The sequence below is a fragment of the Lemur catta genome, chromosome 12 (genome assembly GCF_020740605.2).
Source record: "Lemur catta isolate mLemCat1 chromosome 12, mLemCat1.pri, whole genome shotgun sequence".
Taxonomy (NCBI): domain Eukaryota; kingdom Metazoa; phylum Chordata; class Mammalia; order Primates; family Lemuridae; genus Lemur; species Lemur catta.
Window position 1 is genome coordinate 41,152,421 of NC_059139.1, and position 18,329 is coordinate 41,170,749.

The 18,329-nt window shown below is 33.6% G+C and overlaps 1 protein-coding gene across 1 annotated transcript in view; it reads right to left on the reverse strand.

The window, feature by feature from the left end:
- The window catches only part of ADAMTS6 (ADAM metallopeptidase with thrombospondin type 1 motif 6), a 263,647-nt gene that overhangs the window by 28,577 nt on the left and 216,741 nt on the right, over nucleotides 1–18,329 (reverse strand). Inside the window, exon 20 of the mRNA XM_045566295.1 lies at nucleotides 6,604–6,733. Within this exon, the coding sequence (XP_045422251.1) occupies nucleotides 6,604–6,733 (130 nt within the window). The remainder of the gene's footprint in view (nucleotides 1–6,603; nucleotides 6,734–18,329) is intronic.

The following is an 18,329-nucleotide window of genomic DNA, read 5'->3' on the forward strand; positions in this document are numbered from 1 at the left end:
TGAAACTCTGATTCAATTCGCAACAGTGATTTCATCACCAAGATTAGGAGATAAAACAGAAATGTGTAGAGCTCAGTCACACAAAGTTCAGTCATATTACCTCCAGCCATGATCTCATTGGTCTCATAATGTAAGAAGGATGGAGGCCTTCAAATTAAACACAGGTGCCCAGAGTAACAGCAGTGATTCAGGAGGTGTTGCTGTTTTTTTTGTTGTGCAGGGTCAGGGCCACCTCTGCCTTTTTATTCTTTGTCCCCTCTTTTATTGCCAACCATCTTGCCTCAGAAACTTAGCCTTGATGTATCACTCCCGCCTTCAATTTGGAATGTATGAAAGTAAAAGTATTAATCACCCTCCCAATGTCCTTTCTGACTTTAACTCTGATTTCAGACTTCACATTCAGTCCCTGTTACATCTTTATTGCTCATCATATCATCCCTTCCCAAGTCACTCTGAAGGATTAAATCACACCCTAGTTATTTAAATAGTTTTGCAATTCTACCACTGCAATTGCTTGTCTCAGTTTCTCCATTCTCCTGTCTAGTTTAAGACATACTGCTTCCTTTATTTTCATTCTCCATGTATTTGACCCTTTGATGGAATTCTCCCTATTTCTCTGTCTTTTTTTCCTCCTCTAGATTCAGTGGTAAAAATATGAACCCAGAAATTCCCTCTTGGAATATCAACTGCTGAGTCGTTATAGCCTGAACAATCCCAAGGTTGTTTCTTTCTGAGCTCTTCCCAACACCCAGTGATCAAACTGTCTTCATCCTCACAAGTGCCTTCATATTCATTAGATGCTAACAATTAGTGGGATTTATGTTTGAATGCCTGAAATAAGAATGGTTTGCTACACCCTCTGTAATTTGATCTACAGTCTAAGTCTCTTATTATTGTCAATGATAACATTATTTGGAGGAGGGAATAAGAGAGACACTATAAAAAATCTGCCCCAACCTTGGTAAACCATAATATTTTGAACAAACAATCTATCATAAAATCAGATTATTTCTGCCTTTTAATTTAAAGGAAAATGGCAGAGAATATGAAAATAAACTGCTATTAAATATTTGGATTAAAAGATAGAGATTTCCTAGCCTTTGTCCCAAAGTCAAGGGTCTAATCATCATCCCTTTTTATTAACACAACAAAGCAAAATTTAAAAAATCTTCAGAATTTGACAATTACATCTTTAATCAAAGAGAGATTCAATTATATAACATATTGTTTATTTACAAAGATACTAAAACTTTCCTAGGTTTTAAAATAATTTTTAGAAAAATTTTCAAAACAACAACAAAAATAATTTCTTTATTTCCTCAGCTAATTGAAAAATGAAACTAATATTAAGCAGAACTCCCTATGCTATAAACATTCCATAGTTAAGGTTTTCCTAAATTTTAAAAAGTCAAAGTAATAAACATGTGTGAAGTTGTAGCAATTGACTAAGTGAAGCAATCAAAATTAGATGTATTAAAGTGCCACCAGACATTTAATTTGTAACTTACAAAGTTAGTGATGTCTGGTATAATGGGAAAAACATCACTGGTGATTATCATGTCCTCATGTGTAAAATGATGGGCGTTGGCCTAGATGATTTCTATGATTCTTCCCAGGTCTTAAATTTTGTAGTTTTATAGACCACTCTGATGATTATGTTTTTAAACTTAAAATGACAGATTATAGTTGTCCATGGGTGAGGTCCAATGACTCAAAATAATTGTTAAACATTAAACCATAAGAGATACCATTAAATAAAACCTAGCCACTAGACAAAAATTAATCTCTCCCCCCTCTGAGTTCCCTATAGCATCTTTGTTTATAACTCTTATTGTTTTTATCATATTTTGTTTTCTACTATAGTTATTTTTATATGTATTTGCCCAATTAGATTATCCTTAGGAAAAAAAAAAAGGGTGATTTCTCTCAAAGTACAGTGCCTTACACATTGCACTTGACTAATAAATGTTTTTTAAATTTTGGTCACAATATCATTAAAATGAATAGGTCCCTTATTTTCACCTCTCCAGTTTTCATAATTTTAAAAACCATAGTATCCTACAGGAATAATATTACATATTCAAGGATTCTCTGCATGAGATCATATGTAGAAATATTCTTACTATTAAAACACAGCTTGGTAAAAACTGAACTCCTGGCCTTTCTCTTTGGATTCCAACTCAGCATTCCTTTCTTCTTTTATGGTGGGGTACTAGCTTCCTATTAATCAGATCCTTTTATATTAAAACTCGTACCTTTTCTTTTTTCCAATTATTTAAGCCTATCTCATGGTTCCCACTGTTTCACTTATACTCACTTCACCACCCTGACTACTACACTCTTTCTTATGACAGAGTTGCTGCTATGAGCATGCTAACTTTCCCTAGCAAGGCCTCTTCTGAACCTTCAAAGTCTTCCAAATAAACACTATTAGTATTTCTCTATCAATGTTCCTTTTGTCTATTCTTTCTAGTATCCTGTCATTTTCTTTACATAATAGAAGGGCAAATCTTACTGTTCTCTATTTTTCTATATACTATACTTATAAATTACTTCAATATAACTAAAGACATTTGAAATATTTCATTATTTGAAAAAATACTTTCTGATTAAAAATACCATTTAGGATTTTAAATTAATGATATTTGGAAAAATAATATTTGAAAATCAATATAGGTCTCTTCCTCCAATCAGGCAAATAAATTTCAGATAGATTAAAGATTACATTAAAAATAAGTAATGGAACTTTGAAAGTATAATCTTAGAGTGGGGAAGACCTTTCTAAACATTATACCAATGAAAGAAATACACAGATCAAAACACCACAAATAATATGGAAAACATATGAAAAACTAGGAAAAATATTTGGAACACAGAAGAGTTAATATCCTTAATACATTAAGCATTCATACAAATTAATAACAAAATGATAAATAGAACAGGGTAAGAAGATAAGAAGTAAAAGAGAAGTAGCACAAATGGCCACTGAAAATAATTTTTAAATGTTCAGCCTCCTCAACAATCCAAGAAATACAAAATAAAATAGCAATTAAATATCGGAGTTTTCCCCTATGAAATAATCAAAGATTGTTTTTTAAAATAATAATACTCGGTGTTGTTCACTTCTGGGAAATAGCATTCTTATATATACTCTTAGTAGGAGTGTACATTCATACAATCTTTCCAGAGAGCAATCCGACAATATATCTCAAAGATTAAAATATGCTTCTATACGAACCAGAAATTCTATTGCTATTTATTTAGCATAAGAGCATAATTATGGAGAGCCATTTTAGCAGCAAAAATGGTTAATGTTGTGGTATTATAGGGAATCAAAAGCAAGAATATAGCCAAAATTGTTTAACAGCGGAATACCAATTTAAATAAACAACATACCTGCTAACCTTGTTGAAGATATTTAATGTTCAATATGTTTTGTTTTGTTTTGTTTTTTTTGAGATAGAGTGTCGCTTTGTTGCCCTGGCTGGAGTGAGTGCCGCGGCGTCAGCCTAGCTCACAGCAACCTCACACTCCCGGGCTGAAGCAATCCTACTGCCTCAGTCTCCCGAGTAGCTGGGACTGCAAGCATGCGCCACCATGCCCGGCTAATTTTTTTTTTTTTCCTATATATATTTTAGTTGGCCAGATAATTTCTTTCTATTTTTTAGTAGAGGCGGGGTCTCCCTCTTGCTCAGGCTAGTCTCGAACTCCTGACCTGGAGCGATCCACCCGCCTTGGCCTCCCAGAATGCTAGGATTACAGGCGTGAGCCACCGCGCCCGGCCAACATTCAATATATGTTGAGAACTGACTCCGAAGCATCTAAATAGTATAATGCCTTTTTGTTACACACACATGCCTATGTATATATAGAAAAAAGACTTGAAATATACACATCAAAATACTAATGGTGGTATTTTAGGGTATTTTATTTTCTTCCTTTTGCTTATCTGCCTATCACATAATTATCTTAAAAAAAAAAACACCTATCTGCTTTCTTCACACTCAGGTAGACTTACTGAATTCAGTAGTCTTTCTATGATTTTTATCTCTATAATACCAATGTTCCTGGGAATCTCAGATGGTCCCTGACTTAAGATGGTTTGACTTACAATTTTTCCACTTTACAATGGTGTGAAAGCAATATACATTCAGTAGAAACCATACTTGGAATTTTGAATTTTAATCTTTTCCCCGGCTAGCAATATGTAGTACAATACTCTCTTGTGATGCTAGGCTGCAGGAGTAATCTGCAGCTCCCAGTTCAGCCACCCAATCACCAGGGTAACCAATATCTTACAGTATACTGTATTGCCACATGATATTGCCCAACTGTAGGCTAGTGTAAGGGTTCTGAGTACATTTAAGGCGGACTAGGCTAAGTTATGATGTTCAGTAAATTAGGTGTATTAAATGCATTTTCAACTTAAAATATTTTCAACTTACAATGGATTTATCAGGATGTAAGCCCATCGTAAATTGAGGAGCATATCTGATAAACATTCTGAAGAAATAAGATTTCCTTTGTCATAGTCTAAATTCAAAGCAATAAAGAAGAAATTTATAAGGAACTAAGAAAAAATGGACTAATAATGAGTAATATTTTAAATACATGCATTTAGGTCTTTCCAAAAAAGAAAACTGTCAGACTGAATTTTCTATCTTTCTCATATTCTCATATTCCCTGTATCTTTCTCTTTTGAATTTCATCCCTCACCTCCAAACTTAAATAAGTAACTTTATTTCAGAACTATGAAAGGAAAGGACATAGAAAACTTATTTTAATCATGTCAATTATCCTTAAACTGTTGAAAAAGAAACAACTCCAATTCTAGTGTAATATTGAAACCCACAATTTATGGAATGGAATGACCAATGATTGAAATCTCTAAGGACATTGGACATTTTAAGCATTTAAGTTTAAGCAAATGAAAAAGCTTAGGCCAAAATAAAACAGGTGTGATCAGGCCCATTCAGATGTCCTAAACGGCTGACCAAATGCCAAATATAATACTTAAAATCTTGAGTGTCACGGAATTAACTTTAGTTGAGGCTCACAATTACATGAAAATATACTGAAGTTACTGGAAACAAGGGAAGGGGCAAAATTAGCCTATGGATTTTGAGCATCACTTTGTTTTAGATAATTTTCAGTTTCCCTTGAGATAAATTTATAAAAATTATTGCAGAAAAGAGGAATACGAAAAAAATTAAATAATTTATCTTTGTAGTAGACATGATAGGTTACATTTCCATACTTTCCCATGTCTGGATTTTAAGGAATTATATCTATGGTGATAACATTTTGAAAAGAACAGATATAAAATTACAAAAGTCTTAGAATAAAAACTTCTATCACTCTAGATTCCTTGTGCTCGTTATTTGGTAGCCACTACCCTAAACCTTTTCAAGAGACTAATAGTGGATATCACCTTTAAGATTCAAATGTTTAGGCAGACACTGACTTTGGGTAATGAAAGTTCAGAGGGTATTATTGTTTTGGAACAGATATTATGAAATGCACCTTGCTTTAGCCGCATTAGGGACCTGGATTCTTTATCTATTGTTAAGTGCCAGGTTTTTGTAACTATACTGTGGTCATTTTTAGAAAAGGGAATTAATTCATTATGAAGCTTTTCTCTCTGGTTCTAGACAGTTTAGGGCACATAAATTCATTTGCTTATCCTTTTTCCTTATCAATTTCATGTTGGGATAATTAGCTAATCAGGTGGATAAAGGTTAATCTGATTTCTCAAACAAGAATGAAATGCCATTCACACATATTTTGTCTTGCAGTTGTCAGGCAAAAATCACTATAAAGACCAGAATTGTCATGATCAACTCAGCATCCTCTGTCTTTTTACACATAATTATTGCCTCTTGTTCATCAAGAAACATTTCTGTTCTTGCAGATTATAAAGTATGGCTCACTGACAGCAGATCTCACTTTTAAGCCACCATTAAGATGAATGGGCTCTTTCCTTGTGCCTCCCTTTACAGGGAGTTGTAATTGCTACACTAATCAACAGAAAGAGACTGAAGTATACCTGCATGCCTATGCCCAACACTCAGAAGACAGAACTTACAATAGAACTTAAAACTGAGTCAGCAAATTAAAGCACTGATACTCCATTCCAGAATATTTCTAAAACATTTCAAACATCTTTATGAGGTTAGGATAAATATCTGGAAAAGACAGGAGTGCAAACAAATCACTGTATTTTATTAAATCTAAGACACATTATTTTGTGTATCACTAAAAAGGGGGGAAAAAAGATCAATTATTATTGTAAGACACCATCAGTTGCAAGATGAATCCTAATTTCAGAGAGATTAAAATGTGGAAAGATATTGCCTTAGAATTGAGGAAATATGATAATTTCCAGGACCCAAATTCACTGAAGTTCCTGCTTTAAAAGAGTTAATGATTGAAACCTATGGATAAATAGAAATCTTTGCTCAGTAAAAGGGAAATCAAAATTCCACCCTCTAAGATGTTTTCTGCCTTTTCCCCAGTCTAATTTGTTCTTATTCCAAATATGAATACATAATGTTTTCTCTGTATACCTGAAGAAAATAATTCTTACTTCTTTCCCTTACTTACTCAGGTGGGCAGGGCTCAGTGTTGCAGGCTCTTTGATTTTCAGGTGGCTTACTGTCAGGGTCACAGTAATTGTTCTGCACAATGGAGTTGTCATCCAACCTTTTACAGACCACCTCCTGTCTTTGGACACCTTGAGAAAAGGAGGATATCATTAATTGAGGAGAAGTTTACCTTCTAATAAGTTAGGTATGCATTGCTTTCCTCTGTGGGGAATCAACCTCACTGGATCGCTGCTGTTTTATCTGTTCCACACTTGACTGCTTCTCTAAAAAGGAGAGAAGTCCTGGTCATTATACTGAAATTTTAGGCAAAATTATTGTTCTCATATTTAGAAACATAACTACTTTCAAATCCAGAAAAGAAACTATTGGTAATCTTAAACAATTAGCATTCCCATTTGTATATTCTTCATGCTTTCCTTAAAAACAAAACAAACAAACTTCAATTCCCCAAAATATCATCAGATAAAATATATGAATATACGTTTCAATGCAAAACAATGGCTATGTATTTATTTATTTAAAAATAAAACAATAGGGACAAATTTAATTTTTGACATTTTGTAGGACAAACCCCATCAATTTAGTCTTTCTTAGGAACACATCACATCCACACATTCATTTTTTTCTTCCATTTACATAATTATCTCTCTAAAAGCCCACTAGTTGTTTAGAATATAAACATTGCAGTGGGCTTCTTTGGGACTGTAACCAACTAGTCTGTTTTCTCTAATAGAGTTGGCCCCCTGTTGATTATACCATTGTCAAAGAAATACACATACAGTTCATTCAAATACTAACTTACAAAATACTTATCTCATTCCTAAAAATTAGTCTATGTGACCTCTTTATCACAGCTAAAAATATTCTCATTATAAAATTTATAAAATATTAAACATATATTTATTATTTACTAGCAAAGATATCCACCACAGCTTGCTCACATTTCACAAAATACAAAGACACACACACACACACACACACACACACACACACACACACACACACACTCTTATTTGTAAACATCCCTGGTGAACAGATTTCATATACAATCATTTTCTCTTTAGTGTCAAGGAATCAAAAAAAGTAAAGATAGGTAATAGCAAGATATCAAAAAGAAACAAACTACAAGACAACGCTGAACGTTTCAGACCATATAGAAGTAACAGGTTACTCCTGGAAATGGAAATAAAGGCACAAACTAAGCTATGCCCCCTACTCACACACCCATCCCTATAAACAGGTAGGCCAAATTACCCAGAAAAAGTTGTAAAAGCAGCATTAGCAGTATCCAGAAAACCATAGCTTAACACCTAGCTAATCCCACACAATCCTTCAGTTTTTCTTTTTTCCAGTTGTTTTTAAATAACAGTACCCCCCAAAAAGAGTTTGATCACAAATTAGGGAAATCTATGTGAGACAGGATCATTCATTGAAGGAAACTGTCACCTAAACAAATAGGCACCAAATGCTTCCCCCAGGGTCCCTTAAAGAGTCCTGGAAATTCTGCAGGTGGGAGTGCCTCAGTTATCATGTTATACACACCTTAACTAAGCCCTTTCAATTTAAAGACTGACAGGGAAAACTATTAAATCCACCAAGCTCATGAGACTTAAATCCTGTAGCTTCCACAACAGTGGTAAACAGTTGAAGAAAATATTTTTTATTGCTTGCAGTAACCCAAGGCTCCTATTGATTACCTTCAACAAATTTTTAGGCTTTCCTAAATTTAGGGGTCTTAAACATAGCCAAATAACTTACTGGCAAAATGTCTCAGAGTATGTATTGTTTTCACTCCCTTCCAATCCCTAGAATAAGCCAAACGATTCCGTTTATGAGAGGACAACAGTTTGGAATTTTTTAACTATTAAACTTTAGATTTTTGAGGAAAGAATGATTCATATCAGGCATAGCTGTGATCCATTCACAGATGTTCCATGATATTCATCAGATATCTCCCCATTGTGTCATTCCAGTGGGCAGATAACTAAATCCATGTGGTCCACCTAGACAGATATCTCTACCATTAGTCATGGGATTCAACTACCAACTGCAACAGTGGCTGAGATTATCCATGCACCCTGGTTCAGTATTTTGGTTCTATCAGGAAGATTAGGCAGTTGTTTTTACAAGTTAGCATGGTTATTTTTTAAAAGTCATTCAAATATGACTATAGTTGAAACAAGAACAATTGGTATTCAATACAGTATCTTGGTTGTTTCTCAAAAAGGGCTAAACATTTTCAGCACTACAAAATACAACTGATTTTGATTTATTTCAGTAGTAGAAACATTAATTCAGTTTATATAGGTCAAGATAAAATTCTACCTTCTTTAAATTAACCCTAGAAATGTTCAGCCATAATACATTCGTTTTCAAAAGTAGCCTTTCGTGAAAAAACAAGGCTCCTGCAATTTGAATCATAGATGAGATATGCGTTAGTAGAGGTGAGATTTATATTTCATTTTAAGATAAATTCTAGCTATGTATATGTCTTGAAAAAAATTTCCTACTTAACCCTTATTGTTAAAAATATACAAAACCATAAGGAACAAAATAAAAATTATTCGAAGTCCCATATCTTTGTTCTAAATCTTTATTTTCAGGGATATTTTGGTATTTGGTAGGATCCAGTAATTAGTTTAAAAATTATATACATACACAAAGTAAAACTGCCAGTTGAATGTAGTTGGCAGGTCATTCATTCATTCACTCATTCAACACACCATAGTTACTAAACATAAGGCATTGTGCTTCTTATGAGATATTGGCCTACATGCTAAGAATTACAAACTGACTTAATTTTGGTCATGCTTTCCAGACTTCTTAAAAATTAGGAATTAAGAGTATTTTGGAGTTCATTTCAGCTTCCATAGTTTCAGAATTTTTTTATGAAAAATTAGAAGTCTTTGAATAGACAGCTAAACGTGCTCTATATTTTATGAAGATGCATTTTTTCTTGCATTCATCTTTTGTTGATTTTCTTCTAGAATGTTATATTAGACAACATGGTATTTCACACTCAAGAATTGACTGTACCAGTAATCTATTCCAAATCTTCCTACAACATTGTACTATCTTTCTCCAACAGCATACAAATCTTCCAACTTTTACTCCCACACTTGGCAGGTTCACAGATTTTTTTTTTCCAAGTCAGTAGCAACAGGGTAACTCTGTAAACCAATGTACCTAAATGGATGGGTTTTTAAAACACATACTTTCAAATTAAGAAAAATGCAGCAATTTAGCTTTAGAAAGTAGAAAATACGGATCAACTGGAAATAATATAAACTAAGTCAACAAGAGAAATGATTGTGTTTAGATTCTTTTTATATGATCAAGTCTCTTGTACATAACTTGTTTTAAAGTAGTCTGTAAAACATTGCTAAGAAGTTGATTTCAAGTCCTGTCGGGAATAATTACATCCAGTTACATAAAACCACTATGCTTTCAAATCTAAAGACTTACAGTTTATAACCAAAACCATAAAATTTCCACATGAACAGTCAGTGTGCACCTAATTGAAAATAAAATTCTAGTGGCTTAGTGTCCATATCCCCTGGAGATAGGCAGATGTTCTGCAAAATTTAATCAGCCAAATTTAAGACTGCCGTAATTTTATTTTATTCTTAAACACCTAAAGTTACTGGCATGCAAACTGTGTACCTGTTTTTTTTGTTAAATGCAATCCTTCTTCCATGCTTAAAAAAAAAACTAATGGCTTCATGTTACAAAAGTTAAGTACAAAGATGCTATCACCAATACATATTTACTTTAAATCCTCTAGAAAAGCTTTATCTTGTCTAGAGATTTTTGCTTATCTTTTGATTCTTTGGTATTAAAGAATCAAATATGATGGTCCTTAACATGGAAATGCAACCCTCGCTTTTTGTCTGTAAGTTAAAATTTGTCAGACATTATATTTAATTTTGTGCCAATAGTTAAAAGTTAAAAGATCTATTTGCCCACCAAAGGTTCTCTTATGCAATAGGGAGGAAGAAATACCAAACTCGAACCACTGCTCTGGTTATACATCAAGAAATGGCTTTTAATGGCATTTTGAAGCATCATATACCACAGGAATATCAGCAAGAAGTCCACCAAATGGCAACCGAGTCCCAGGTGGACTCCTTCATCTGCTGTTCTTACTGTCAGAGGTGGTGATGGTCCAAGTGAGGAACCTGTACAATCCCAGTCTGAGCAAAGACTCCAGAGGCCGCAGCTCCTCTTCATTTCTTACCTCCTTTCCAGTCCCTCTACTGCCTTTATCAGCTGCCCAATGTTTTCATGTGTTCCCATCTTTCTCTTTTAGAGATTTAAAATATTTTATAAACTCATTTATAACACAATATTTGGCAATATATTGTTTTTCTCAGGGCAGTTCATCATTTTAAAAGTAGGAGGGAGATACTCAATGCACAAAAATTACCACTTGCTTTAACTTTAACAAGTAAGGGTGACATGTGTTAAACCAAGAAGGATGGGACTCAGGGTGCTTAAAGGCATGAGAAAGACTTTCTAGGCCTTCTCAAATCTACTCATAAGCCCCATCATTTCAGTCCTAGACCATTCAGTTGGTAAATGGGCAATACATAACCACATGAGAGTGAGTCAACAAGGAAAAGAAAGAGGAGTATAAATGTATCCTTGGGATTGATGGGCTAACCAACCTCTAGATAACTTAACCTAGTGGCACAGCACATCATAACTACCCAAGAAACAGTTTTCTGAAGAGAAAGGGAAAAGTTAAAAAGTCAGAGCTTATACTAAAAATGTGGCTGGTGGCTAAGGCAACAATTTGCTTAACCACAGCACCCAAAGTAGCTAGCAACCAAGACAACACTATATAACCACAGTATACAGAACATATGGCCAGCAATATTAATTTAATCTAAACCCTTAGTGCAGATAGCATCCAAAGAGTAACAAGTGCCAGGAAAAAAAAATGTCTCTCTGCTCTGCCTTTCACTGCTGGAATCTGGCTTTTGTGCCGTGTGATTATTGGCCAAACACAAGCATTTGCAGGGCAGAGCAAAGCCCATCTGCCTTGGATCTAACATCTGGCACCCAGGGTACCCAATCAGCTCCACCCATATGGTTCCTTCTTCTGAAGAATCTCCTGCTAGTTTTTATCTTTCAAAGCCTTCCCTTCTCTGCCTTTCCCTCTGTCCTAAGCAAAACTAGATATCATGAGAAAATATTAGATGATCAAAAGGAAAATGTGGCTCTAAAAATATTGTATTTTTCTACGGGAACTATGTTTAGTGATGGTAAGGCAGGATGGAGCATATATATTCTGAGTTTGTTTGAAATCATACTACCCCCCTTGGAGGGAATTCCTACTACTCATTAGATATTAGCAGTAATCTCTTCCATAAAAAGTGTCTAATTTAGTTTAACTCATTGAGTTTCTACTACGTCTACGGCATGGTTTTTCATTATAAGGGAGAAAGTGAGTAAGCTAGTCTTGACCTCAATGAGATTACATTAAAGTGGGGGTTGGGCATAAAGGCAAGTATCATTATAATTATATTCCACGATGGAAGATACCTTATCTAATAAAATGGTGCATTTTCTGGTCTAATGTTTTTAGTTTTACAGTCCCCTTATTTTGTTATTTTGCTGTCTGATTTCTCTTTCCCAGATCCTCACTGATCTGAAAAACTCATAGCCAAGTGACTGTGATATCACTCCCCTTTCACTTTATCTTGTTCCTACGGTTTTTAGTCACTCCAACTTCTGCCACATTTAGTTACCTCTTTTTGAGTTCTAGGTGGTTTAGGTTAAAGACCTAAGGCAAGTTTTCATTCTCCTTTGTAAAATGAGACAATCAAATTAGATAATTTCTAACATTTCTTCCAGATCCAAAATTCTATAAAAGTTGTCTCCTCTTCTCTCCTTCCACATTCCAATCATTCAACATTTTTTTCCACCACTTCTCTTTTCCTTCTCTATCTGCTTTTTCCCTCTACTCTACACAATAAGAAGTCTAGAAAACAGGGATCTTTTACTTTGCATTTGGTTTTGTAGTCTTGTTTCAGTGCCTGGAGTCCTTACCAGTGTGAGGTACACATCAAAGGAGTTAGACATGTCAAGATGCAGAATACTAACTAGAAATAGGAATTTATGAAAGCCAAGTGTCCTCATATAAAGAATTAAATCATATTATACTAGAAAGTAATTTACATGGTCTTTAGTAGGATCTTGTTTTAGATATTTTATTTAAAATCATAACGGAGTGAACAATATTAAGAGTACAAGGCCTTGAGCTTCTTTCACACAGTGTGATGTACTAATAGAGAGGTTTTTCTTTTAAACATATATAAAAATCTTTCTCAGAATGAAAGGGTAAATATTTCAGATTTGAGTTAAAATAAGGATACAATCATAAACAACTTGTATAGCTTTTAGACTAAAGTCTTCATTTTCTTCAAGTAAAAATAGAAATAGTAATATCATAAGGTCCTGTAAAGTCGGGATGATGATGCTTACCATTATAAAAGGCTTTATTTTTTCCCTAAAAGATTTTATGCATACTACCTTGGAAAGATGTATAATGTTTTGATTGTTAAAAATGCTACTTTGAACAGAATTTTTGTGATGCAAAACATGACCGGTGTTATATAGATCATTAATACAATAGGAATGCACTCAAACTGGTTTCAGCCTTACCTAAGGTTTTCAGTGACTGAATATGTATCCAAACCCTGTTCATGTTAGAGAAGAATATAATCACTAAAACAATAGAAATGATGAAAGAGGAAGAAAAGCAGCATTAGGGGGAATGTTGTGGGTTAGCAGAGATTTCTTGCTTTTGGCTATAAATCTTAATAGGGAAAATGCAACCTGCAATATGAACAAGTAAACAGTAAAAAATGTCAAGATTATCAAAATAATCCTTCCTATGTAAGACTTTTTACAAGAAGTTAGACAGTTTAAACTATACTGAAAATATACAGGAGAAATCAAAAACATTTTAAAGTGGATTTTACAGGCGAAGCCATATGCTTAAGGAAAATGACAAATGAAAATTATTATTTGTGTATTTATTATATATAAACAAATGAATAAACACATTCGTTCCTGGAAGTGTGAACCAACCATGAGCATGAGTTTGCATAGAAGACTCACTCTTTAATCTCAAGGGGCATGTTATATAAGAAGTAAGCCAAGTGAAGCGCAGCATTTCAGGAGCTGTGATGTTCACAGTTGCCCTGGTACGATGCCTGGTACAACTAATTCCATATTTTAAAGGGCACTCTTCCCTCCAAACATTGAAAATAACCTTTAAGGAAGGAACTGTAGGAGAGTGAATAGGGGAATGTTAGGGTCAATGCAGTGACATGCCATTGTCTAGTCCTGTAAATATTTTATTTTTCAAACACCAAAGTGAAAGTCAGAGAATAATGATGACCAAAGCTGAATGCAAATCTTTATTCTTTCTAAACTTGTCACTTTTTATAGGAGATTTGTATTATTAAAAATATCTCAGTGATCCACTTTATGCGTAAGTTTGGCATATATAGGAATCAAATGTAAAAGGATCTTCATAGTTTCAAATGATAATAGTACATTGTACAGCCCAACACAGAAAATATCTTTCACAGGAAAGTTTTTTTTTAAAAACTAATTATGTTTCTTTAAATGGAAATAAATGGCATTGAGTGAAGTGCTTTTAACTATTCAAACTAAAGTTTCCATCTGTCATCTTTTACTTAACCTCTGAAAGTAACTTTTGGATGGTAACTCCTAAGTCAAAAATAGGCAAATTTAGTTATAAGATTCAATCTTTATGTCTTTAACACCTTAATTTCATTCAAGTCTATTTTGAATCTCAAAAAACAAACAAAAAAACCCCAAATGTTGTTTTCCTCTGCTCCATTTTGGGAGCAGAAAGTTACAGTATATGTGTCCTTTATAAGCTGCAATACAAGTGTTAGTCATCATTTTTGTTATAATTTTTATAAAATTTAAGTCTAAAACACTTGTTTGCAGCACATGCTGTTAATTCACTAATAATGTGAACTGATCTTTGAGTGATATTAAATGTGTTAGATAGACATCTTAGAATTGCAAAGAAATTAAAAGGATATCTGTGAAAATGTAAAGTATTTGCTTCTGTTTTATCTGGTACTTTGAGAACTGTTCTCTTTTTGTCAGGTATTAGTACTGGCCTAAAGATTGCATTATATTTTTTTCTAATAATTACTTCTTAAAAACAATTAAAATTCTTATTTTAGAATGGACTTACTATATTTTCAAGTGCACATTATGCTTGTGTTCTATCATTCTTAAAGAAAATAAAATATATGACATGAACATGTAATGTATAACAATATAGGAATATCCAACTTTTTTAAAGAGGCCAAGGCTATCTGCATGATGGGCTCATTAAAATAATTTGAAAATTGTGTTATTAATAAATAGAATAGTATAGATTATTACATAAACTTGCTTGCTGCGAGAAGAAATTACTATCAGGGACTCTTTGACATATCTAGTTCCTTCTTTCCTTCCTTTTTTTTTTGCTTTAATCACCCACCAATCTTTTTTTTTAATTGTTACTACCAGGTGAAAAACACCCAGCAATCTTATACTGAATTAACAGAGATAGAGGAAGGAAACATATTCAGGAGTATATATAAAAAGTAATACAGATATTAAAGAGAAATTTGCCTATTATTCAAGATCTCTAGTTCCTTAACTGGAAGTGCAGAAGTCTCATTTTTAAATTCTGAACATCATCAAGGCCTTGAATAGTAAGCTTATATGCATTTTTTCCTCTTATAAAATTAAATTCAACATCTATTGAAAGGAAGAGAGGTGACCATTTTATCCAACTTTAATGACATTCATTTTACCTTAAATCAGAGGTTCTCAAACTTTTTTGGTTCACAGTACCCTTAGTGTCTCAATTGTTTTACAGCATCTGCTAGGCAGAAAAAAATGTCTAAGTTTTGCTTATTAAAGAGTTAGGTCCAAATAACTTAATTGTAATAATTTGTATAGTGTAAGATCAATGTCATTATGTTTCCCTTGAAAATCTACAATATTCTGCAGTGTCCCTGTGAGTCTGCTACAGTGCCCTTGGGCATCTTGGTGGACTTTGAAAAACATGACTCTAAAACAGGAAAATCCAAAATAGTAGTTGGAAACCATATAAAGCATCTTAAAAATCTCAAAGAGTAGAAACCAGCTCCAATATGTATAAGAATCCAGATGAGTCAAGTATAAACACAAAAAGTAAAATATAAAGAATTTGTTCTAGCTCAAAAGAAGAAACACATAAAATATCTTTTATGTTTATATGCTATTCACACACACACAGACAGACACTCACAAATTAGGCTGAAAATGACATCCAGAGAAGAAAAAGAATAATAAACAAAAAGTATCAAACATACAAAAGAAATTAAATAGACCATATAAATGTAAGAGAAAATATAATGACAAAATTTTAAATACTCAATAACAATTGATCAGAAACATTCCTGTATAACTACATAGTATATTTAAAACAAAATCTGTGCTCTTTGACCTTCAACCAAATTCAAAATTGTCTCTAACAATAAACCTGTCTCCTTCCTTCTGCTTCTCCTCCTCAATCTAAGTGTGGCTTAACTTATCTTTTTCCCCCTGAGCTGCAAAGCAGTGTTTAGCAGAGTGATACCTCTGTTTATTAGCAGAAACCTGACCAAAGTGAGTTCTTTGGTATGCAATTTTTGTATTTCTACATAAAGGGGAAGAAAGAAAACCCTACAAAAAACAATTTGGAGATGTGTGTTAGTAATGCTTCCAGTGGTATTTGCAACTGAATGTTAATTTTTTGAAGACTGCAACTTTTAATTAGCCTCAAAGGCAGTACTTCTCAACCTTGGCTGTACATTAGAATTACCTAGGGACTTTTTCAAAACCTGATGCCCAGGCCACATCCCTAACCAATTAAATAAAACTCAAGTATCATAATTGTTTAAAGTTCTCCTAGGGATTCCAATGTGTCCCCAAAGTTAAGAACCATTGATCTAGGGAAAGCATTTAAAAAAATAAAATTTCAAGCTAGCAAAGGAGATATTTATAAGTGGGAATATATCATGTTTCTCTATTGAGATTGCCAACTGTTACTTTGTTCAAGGTAAAAGACCATTTTTATTGTGTGAGAAAATGCTACATGAAAAAGATCACTAGAGACTCAATGGCTAGGTCTTGATTTCAGCAAGTTACTTTACTTGAATTCTATCTACAAAATAGGAATAATCATAGCAATGCCTATCCCATGCAGCTGAGGATGATCAAATGAAATAGGATACCAGAAAATGTTTTTATAAACTGTACAATTTTATTTATTAAATCATAGCTGAGCAGTAGAACCACCTGTCATTAAAAAGACTAGTAATAATATGTGTTCTAACTGTAATATGGATTATTACCAAAAAGGCTTTGTTTAAATAGGCCTCTACTTTAGGAAATCTATGTGTCTAGCCCAGAGTTTCTCCAAGTATGGCTCTTGAACTAGTAGCACCAGTATTACTTGAAAACGTGTTAGAAATGTAACTTCTTGGAGCCTAACCCAGACCCACTGAATCAGAAACTGGAGGTAGAATCTAGCAATGTGTGTTTTAAAAAGCGTTCCAGATAATTCTAATGCATGCTTACATTTGAGAACTACACATCTAGACAACCATCAGTAAAAAGAGAGCATATGTTACTAAAATCAAAGGATGAATATACAATTATTTGTTATTTGAAACTTTAAAAGCCATCATGTAAAGGTACACTGGCATAAATTACTACAAAAAAAACACTAAAGCTTTGTTTTAAAAGACAACACAACTTTCACTACCCAGCTAACCTTTATTAATTAACACATTATTACAATCACTAGTCTAATGGTAGTATATAAATGTGGGAGTCAGATAAGTTACAGAGTACACAATACTTTGGGTGAGGAATAAAGAAACAAACTCTAGTAGGAATAACAATTGTTCTGAAAATAGTCAAGTTTTTGAGCTTGGGTTTCTCTCTGAGGAAGAGTCCCAGCTCTATCTTAAAAATCACATTTATCCTGAAGACACACCCCATAGCATCTCAATGTTCCTAATCAGGCTAAGGAAGGGTTTCATCACTGACTCAGAGAAAAGATCGTTATTTGGACTGAATCACCAATGTTTCCTGTAGCATTAGATTTGTCACTGGGTCTGCTAAGCAACAGAAAAACAGTCCCAACATTCTTATCTTAAAAGATCTTATAAGGGAAAGCTATCATTATTGCTCCCAAACTCAATCAAAGGATCTGTGGCCTTCTGATTTCAAGATTGTTCTTTCTTAAGTACCAGAGGAGGCAACAAAAGCTTCATCGTTCTCTGCTGCACCCCTTTTAATGAAAGGATTTGTTCTGTAAAATTTGTATTCAGTCAAAAGGCTGCACTCAAAGATCCAGAAGGCCACGTGTGGCCCCAAGGCCCAGGTTCCCTGCCCTAGTACATTAATAAAATATGCAGGACAGTTAACAGGCGACAACATTAAAGAATCTTGTGAGACTGCCATTGAAAGTTCTTTGAGATCTTTCTTGTTTTCTCTTTTTCCACTTAAAAGAATTTTGACTGTCTCAAGACACCCAGCACTTCCCTGGAGAGATGAAAGTGGAGTATCCCAATTAAGAAATGAATTAAGTATTCATCCTTACTTTACGAGAGAAAACTAGCAAGAAATGACTTTTTCAAGAAAGAT